At 48.5% G+C, this 8,030-nt stretch overlaps 2 protein-coding genes across 2 annotated transcripts in view; both read right to left on the reverse strand.

The window, feature by feature from the left end:
* The window catches only part of R3hcc1 (R3H domain and coiled-coil containing 1), a 21,350-nt gene extending 20,367 nt beyond the window's left edge, over window positions 1–983 (reverse strand). Inside the window, exon 1 of the mRNA XM_029541669.1 lies at window positions 753–983. Within this exon, the coding sequence (XP_029397529.1) occupies window positions 753–967 (215 nt within the window). The 5' untranslated portion in view covers window positions 968–983. The remainder of the gene's footprint in view (window positions 1–752) is intronic.
* Chmp7 (charged multivesicular body protein 7) overlaps window positions 161–8,030 on the reverse strand; it is a 14,211-nt gene continuing 6,341 nt past the window's right edge. Inside the window, exons 3-10 of the mRNA XM_021203370.1 lie at window positions 4,531–4,716; window positions 4,253–4,386; window positions 3,458–3,506; window positions 3,095–3,214; window positions 2,746–2,844; window positions 2,473–2,533; window positions 1,872–2,054; window positions 161–1,454 (exon numbers count right to left, since the gene is read on the reverse strand). Of these exons, the coding sequence (XP_021059029.1) occupies window positions 1,402–1,454; window positions 1,872–2,054; window positions 2,473–2,533; window positions 2,746–2,844; window positions 3,095–3,214; window positions 3,458–3,506; window positions 4,253–4,386; window positions 4,531–4,716 (885 nt within the window). The 3' untranslated portion in view covers window positions 161–1,401. The remainder of the gene's footprint in view (window positions 1,455–1,871; window positions 2,055–2,472; window positions 2,534–2,745; window positions 2,845–3,094; window positions 3,215–3,457; window positions 3,507–4,252; window positions 4,387–4,530; window positions 4,717–8,030) is intronic.

The following is an 8,030-nucleotide window of genomic DNA, read 5'->3' on the forward strand; positions in this document are numbered from 1 at the left end:
CATTGTGTCCCACAGGTGTGGGCGTGTCATGTTTCCCCCCCCCGCTCCCCCCCAAAAGAATTCAAGGCCAGTCTCAGCTACATGAGACACTAGCTCAAATAAACAAATGAAAAGAAGAAAAATAAAACAACACCAGCTAAGAATAGACAACAACAAAACCTGGTGTTTTTCTCTTTTAATTATTTACCAGATTAAAAAAGAAAAAATAGTGATTGTTTTTCTTCACCCCCAGTTATTTCCATTGCCAAAGCCGAGTGGGAGAGACTCGTTGAACAGTGATTCGTGCTCCTGGCCTGAGGCAAAGTTCTCCCCTCTGCTCTTGTCACCTCAAGCAGGAGGGGCAGTGCAAAGAGGTCCAGGCAGCCACCATCCCTGGGCAGCAGACTGGCAGTGTGGCTGTCATGTCTCTTCTCCATGCTGCCCCCAGAGCATTCAGATCTACTTCTGCCTGTCCTACAGTTCATGGAGGCACAGATGTGCCAGCAGGCAGGAGGCAGCACACAGCAGATGCAGCAGGCCAGTGCCCCCGCCTCCTATTGCACATCCTGGCTCAGGCTCCCTGCCCTGAGTGGTGGATATTTTCCAGATCCTAACAGGGAGGGAGCCTGCCAGTTGAGGGTGATGTGGTGCCATGTGGCTTGCTCCAGAAAACACATCATTTATAATGGGGCCAAATCATGAACCCAGCTTCTTTCATACCCCAGGGCCTAGAGTTTGTGTTTCTCACGCTCACGTTCAAAAGACAGATTAACCCTTTCGCCACTCCATCAGCAGATCTACTTCTAAGATGGAAGTGGTTGTGACCCCCAATCACATAAGCCACCCTGGAAACTGCCGTGACCCTGAACCATTCAGAGCCTCGAATAACCAGAGACTGATGAAGAATGTAGAGAAACGTCTTGTGGACAATGTTTCTCCAGACACTCAGCTGTTGGGTCTCTCTGAATAAAACTTGTTTGACTCCCATTCCCAATAAAGCACAGGCTAAGGGAGCAGTTTAAAGACCTCAGGGGTGGAAGAGAGGGCTGGCTTAGATGGGCAAAACTGCAAACCTTTCACCTTCACTGCTGGAATGAAGCTGGTGGGTGAAGACAAACCTAACGGAGCCAATGGCAAGAACTGCAGGCTATGAAGACGACGAGTCAAACACAGAACTGTATAAATTGTGGCACTATAAAGACGAGAAGGTAGGTCCATGACGTCACTGGGAGCACACCTCCACGGCGTGGCTTCCAGAAGCTGTATCTGTCTTGGCGTGAGCAGCAGCATTCAGATACATCCAAGTGGCTCTTCCCTCCTCCTCCAACGACTTCTCAGTGTTTCTCATTAAATAACTATGTACACGCGCAAGGCTGCCTCTCTGATACATGAGGGTCCTTCACTTGAGTTCCTGCAATGGCTTTAGAGAGTTGGCTCCAATTGCCTTTTTGGAGATTTACTGCTTGGGATCAAACCTGTGAGAAGAAAAGATAACATTCAACAAGAAGTCCTACAACCGGGCTGGTGAGATGGCTCAGTGGGTAAGAGCACCCGACTGTTCTTCCAAAGGTCCCGAGTTCAAATATCAGCAACCACATGGTGGCTCACAACCATCAGTAACAAGATCTGGCGCCCTCTTCTGGAGTGTCTGAAGACAGCTACAGTGTACTTACATATAATAAATAAATAAATCTTTAAAAAAAAAAAAGAAGTCCTACAACCAAAGCATCTCAAACTTGAACATCTGCTTCTCCATGTACATAACCACCTCTCCCTTGCAGGGTTTTAGGATGCAGGCAACCTGAGTTCTTGGGACAGAACCTGTCAGTTCTATGTCTGGCTCCTCTGTCAGCCAGAGCCACACGTCTAGGATATGAGAAACAACTCCGTACCTCCTTCGGATAAGGACAATTTCTCAAGTTCAGCTTCAAGTTCAGCATCCAAGATCCTAGGCTTAGGCACACTGTTGGTATAAAGCGTCGTCTCCTGGGGGTTTGTGAGCAGGTCCAAAGGTTCTTTGGTGGTGTCCTGAAGGAGGATGTCCAACTCCTTCTCCAGTTCCTCACTGTCAAAATCTGGGAGAGAGATGGCGCTTAAGTGACCCCAGGAAGGAGATGAACTTATGTGCCTAGGACACTTGGCTTTCCCGGGCCAGCAGCACCTTTGCAGGTCAGCAGTCGCATGAGTCATGAGGCAAAGGGTACCCTCAGGCAGATGTGCTCTCTATAGGCAGAGCTGGGCTGTCAGATGGGTAGGGTCCACTGACCCCAGGAACCTGGCCCTGCTTCCCTTTGCCCTAAGAGAGAACTGCTAGTCAGCATCTTTCTCAGTGTGGAGATGGAGTAGAGAGGGACCATCAGCACAGCTGTCAGCGAGAGAACATTAATTCCCTCCAACCACCCATGCAGGTGAGCCACGTTCATGATCAGACCTGTCCTGGCCCAGGGACCGAGGTCTCTCAGAAAGGAGGGCCGAGTCTCCTTGCCAACTCACCTAAACCATTGGTTACCCCGCCAGCCAGAGTCTGAGAAACTTCATCCTGCGTGTCACACAGCTGTAAGACACAAACACAAAGCTCTGAAGGAAATGGTGGCTCTGGGCAGCTCAAAGCCTTTAAGGGAAATGTTCAGGGTTACAAAGATCTGATAGTCAAGGAATGGTTCCTTTCAGGTACAAGGCCGAGTCCAAGTTTGGAAAAGAGGCTTGAAGTAAGTCAACCACAGGCTCTACAACTCCTTTCTCATGGACCCTCCCAGGCTCCTGTACCTCCTGAATCTGATCCACAAGGCTTTCTGCTTTCTCCACTGTGACATCCTTCATGGAGAGTTTCAAGGCTCCCACACCAGCTTGGTAGGCATTAAAAACCTAAAGAGAAGGCCAAATTATCGGTGCAACATTTGTCAAAATAAAACCTTGCTTCATCTCCAAATCTAGCTCCGGGCATTGGCCACCCAAGGTCAATTCACCTTACACCCAGAGAAGTTAAACTTCCCAACAAGAAAGAGAACCCAGCCACACCCTGGAAGAACCCAGGACTCCCTGAAACAGCAGGCTACAAGGGAGGGAGCTGCAGTGTGGGAGACTGGGACCAGAGGGCACGGAGGGGCGTGGCTACCATCTGGTCTGTCTGGGAGGCATAGATGCGATCCAGGATGCCTTGAACAGTGTCCAGCTTGGCATGCAGGGCCTCAATGCGTTTCTCTGTCCTCTGCTTGGCCTTGAGAGACCTCAGTGCCTGGCGGGTATGAAAACAGATCGGGGTGGGACATGGTAGGCCACAGAGCAGAAGCAAGACAGCCCAATTCAAACCACAACCACAGAATATTCCAGGCCTTCTCTGTATAAAGTAAGCTGTGGTGCCTGAGCCACCTGTAGATGTTGCTCCCTGAACCCCAACCAGGCTGTTCTCTGAACCTCTGGGCCTCTCTCCCTGGTAGCTGGGGATGCCACTCCAAGGCTGCAGGAGCAGAGAACCTACCAGCTGCTTCTTTCCGGCTCGGCATGCCCGGCGGGCTTCCTCTTTGCACCTGTGGAATGAAGAACAGATGAAGAGGGCTGAACTATGGCAGGGTCTCAAAGAATGCTTAAGAGCACTTAGTGAAAGTAGCTTCAGCCCTGAAGGTCAACCATTCTCTCAACCCGCAGCCACAGTGACAGCCAACTACCTATTGGCAGTCTCTAGAAGCAAGCCTCAACAGGGCTCCAGCATCTATATGTGGCAAGGCAAAATGACCAATCCTGAAGGTGAGAGAATACACACATCTTTTTACTGAAGACATGGGATTGATCCGTACACACTGAAGACCTAGGCTATGGTCTGAGCCTGCCAACACTCCTGTGCTTCTTTGAGAGATGGATGGAGTGAAGAATTCTACTTTAGTATGCTTGTCTACCACACAGGAAAGCATCTATGGCTCCTACCAAGGATCCCTGTAGAAGAACCCAAAGGAAAATGCAAGAGATCCTTAGACAGGCCCTATGATGGCACAGAACACCTAACTATCTCCTCACCAGTAGGACACCAGGCTTCAGAAGAACATTAATAATATGTTAACAGTTGTAATTGCCAGTCAACTTTCTCCTTTATTTTCTGCTTTCTGAGTTTTCTGTATGGACTACCTAGTAACTGTATAACTAATAAGTAACTTTGTTTTTGCAATGCTGAGGGCAAATCCATGGCTTCAGGCATACTAGATAAGCACTCTGCGACGGCAGACATACTCCTAGTGAGGTTTAGGTGTTGTTTTTAAGATCCACTCACACTGGGGCTTACCTCTCAGACTCCTGGGATAAAGACTCGACCTTTCGAGAGAGGAGCTGTTCACTCTGCATCAGCTGGTAGACCCCCACATCCACGTCATTGACAGGAGACACCTTGGCATGTGGTCCCCTGGCAAACTTCACAATCTGGGGGACAGGGAGAAATTACTGCTGTCCCTACCACACAAGCTGAGAAATCCACAAGCAAGCATGGGCATGTGAGTGCGTTCACGAGAAACACACAAATGCACACATGGACACATGCACACATGGACAGGCATGAGTGCACACCTTCTCTCCATTCTGCTCCAAGACAGTGACTCTTTTCTCCTTTTGCAGCTGCAGCAGCACGAGGTAGAAGGTCCTCTCATCCGGGCATGAGTTGGCGCACAGGGTGCTCAGCTCTGACAGGGCCACCACCGGGTGGGAGGAGAGGGGCGAGTTCTGGTACAGGCGATACACCTCCTCGGCCTTTTCCTGCAGGGAAGGCAGAAATTCAAGGCCCTGGTTACCACGACAGGATGCATAAGCTTTGACCCTGAGTTTCAGAGTCAGGAGCCCACAACGTTAAGACCTGCAGAATACTGACCCATCCAAAGTGGCAGCTTATAAAGTGTCGGAGGGAGATGGCTCAGTTGGTAAAGTGCCTGCTGGCACATAGAAGACTTGAGTTTGAATGCCCAGAACTCAGGTAAAAGCCAGGCAGCATCTATCTGTAACCCAGTACCGGTGTGGCCAAGACAGGCAGATACTGAGAGCCCATTGGCTAGTTAGCCTAGCCAAACACTGACCTCCAGATTCAGTGAAAGACTGCCTCAAAAACCAACGTGGGGCCTGAGATGACTGAGCAGGTGAGGGCACTTGCCCCCATGCCTGATAACTGGGACTCATGGTGGACAGGGAGAACTGACTCACACAGATGGTCTGACTGACCCTGTAGGCAATCCACAGTGTACACACACACACACTCTAAATAAGTAAGTGTAAAAAATATATATAGGTGGAGAACAATCGAAGAAGATATCCAGTGTTAATCTCTGGCTTCCACACACATGTATACACATATGCACAAATACATGAATATGTGCACTACAGAGAGAGGAGAGAGAGAGAGAGAGAGAGATCTGTATACTTTGGAAAGAGCGGTGGCTGCATGAAATAAGATGCACAAAGTGGCGGTAGCTCCATGCATGCTTGTCCACCTGGGGCTGAATATGGCCATGTCTGTCTGGCCTGAGGCTCCTTACAGGAGGAATAAGACAGAGGGAAGAGTGGAACCCGCTGTGATCTAAAGCCAAAGCTCACTTCCAGCTTAGCCCATGACCCTGCACCTGCCAGTCTCCCAGATCCTTAGCTTCTTGAACACAAACTGAGAAGATGATGCTAAAGCCCCTTTCCATTCTGGCATCTCCATCTATGTGGAACTGCAGATGTGAGTGTTATTATGGCTGTATAAATAGTTGAGAGGAAAAACATGTGATAGACAGTAGGAATAGGCAGGCTGCACTAGTGAGAAGAGTAAGAAACAGAAGTGCAAAGAACAGCGCCACTCTCCCTCCAACATGGGAATTCAGAGGGTTCTTAAACACAAATCAAAGGCCATGGGTCAATCAAGACCATGGTCAATGTTGAAGGGTGAGCCACTCTTAAGTGAAAGAGGTAGAGAAGGTGTGTAAGAACAGCAGGTCCTGCCACAGAAGCACAGAAGTGTGAGCTCATGTGTGTGTGTGTGTAAGGCAGGGAGAAGAGAAGCACGTCAGTACAGTATAAAATGAACATCACACTGCCTGTTCTTTACTCTGCAGAGGCCAGGCAGTCATCAGGAAGTCACGGCTAGACTGTCAGAGAGCAAACAGCTGACAAGGGATGGGATGAAAAGTTAGGATTAGAGACAAGGAGGACATTTCTCTTTTTTTTTCTTTTTCTTTTCTTTTCTTTTTTTTTTTTTGATTTATTTATTTATTATATGTAAGTACACTGTAGCTGTCTTCAGACACTCCAGAAGAGGGAGTCAGATCTTGTTACGGATGGTTGTGAGCCACCATGTGGTTGCTGGGACTTGAACTCTGGACCTTTGGAAGAGCAGTCGGGTGCTCTTACCCACTGAGCCATCTCACCAGCCCCAGGGAGGACATTTCTGCACGAAAAGACATCACTACCTCTCTGAAGAGGACAACAATTAGGAAACAGAAATGGGGTAGATCCCAGCAAAACTTAGAGGACAAAAGTAGCCACCCATAGTGTGTGAACAATGAATGAGGTGAAAGGGGGGCTGCCTACAGCTGGGGTGACTCGTATATAAGACTGCAGGAGACACCTGTCTCAAATGCCAACATTCCACTTTGGACAAGTTGGTTTGAGACATCTAAACAAACACAATCAGGTGTTCAGGCCTAAAGTTCAAAGGAGTCTGTAGGAGCACAGAGAGAGCCCTCACGCCCCAGCATACAGAGCGCATCAAGACCACAGGTGTGAGTGAGAGCGCATAAGGAGATTCATTGGACAGTGGCACATTTAAGGAAGACCAATGTCAAAACAGTGAGCTGACCCACAGAGACCATAGGACAGCCTGGGGGAACCAAGGGGAACCCACAGTTCACTGTGAACAAAACTAGGGAAAGGAATCACTGTAAGAAGCAAGTGGCCAACCACATTCAAGACAGCACACAAGAGTCCAGCAAGACAGAGTCTATGGTTCCCTTTAGATTGCCTACTCCTCCCAGAAGGACCCACCATTCTTTAGCCATTTAGTGACAATGGCTAAAAGCAGTGTGAAAGCCACATACAAGACTTAGTACATAGCATCATTAAAAGGGATGGAGAAAATCAGCTGGCTGGCTAGGGAAAACAGGGCTTTCTCTCACCACACATACACAAATATATAAGAACTGAAGTTTAAATTAAAAAACAACAACAAAAACAACAAAAAACAGGCACAAAGTGATTAGAATAAAAAAGAAGCTAGAAATATAGTACCCTGGTAGAGCACTTGCTTAGCATACACGAGGCCCTAAGTTCAATCCCTAGTACGAGAGAGAGAGAGAGAGAGAGAGAGAGAGAGAGAGAGAGAGAGAGAGAGAAAAGGAATATTTAGTTATACTTGAGGCAAAAGATGCATTTGTAAGCAGGGCCAGCAATTAGTACTACAAAGGAAAAGCTGGGAGCTCTCACCACAGAAACATGACAACTTCTGTCAATGACATCATGAGGGTTGGCGAGGTGGCTCACCAGGTAAAAGCACCTGCTGCCAAGCATGCCCACCAGAGATCAGTCTCCAGGACCATACATTTGGAGGGAGAAGTGACTCCTGCAGGCTGTCCTCTGACTTCCACGTGCATCCTGCAATGAGCAATTCCATGCACATGCACACAGATCCGGGCACAACACAAATGAACGTAGGGAGCAACCTTTGGGGTTGGGGAAGTGGCTCAGTGGGTAAGAGCATTTGCTGCTCAAGCATGAGGACCTGAATTTGACCCCCTAGCACCCACAGAGAAAGCAGTGGCTGACCATTTGTAACCCCAGTGCTGTTCAGGGCAGAGACCCAGACTTGCTGGATGCCAGCCTAACTCTAGGTTCAGTAAGAGACCCTGGCTTAAGAAGACATACACAACAAAAACAGGTAAAAGATAGAAACAGGCAATTCTCGAAAGGGCCATGTAAATGGTAGATAAATAAAAGGATGGGGATATAACAAGGTGCTAGAATGCTTGCCAGGCAAGCCCAGGGCTCAGGGTTTGATCTCCGGCAAAACACACACACACACACACACACACACACACACACACACA

This window comes from Mus pahari, chromosome 8 (assembly GCF_900095145.1).
Source record: "Mus pahari chromosome 8, PAHARI_EIJ_v1.1, whole genome shotgun sequence".
Taxonomy (NCBI): Eukaryota; Metazoa; Chordata; class Mammalia; order Rodentia; family Muridae; genus Mus; species Mus pahari.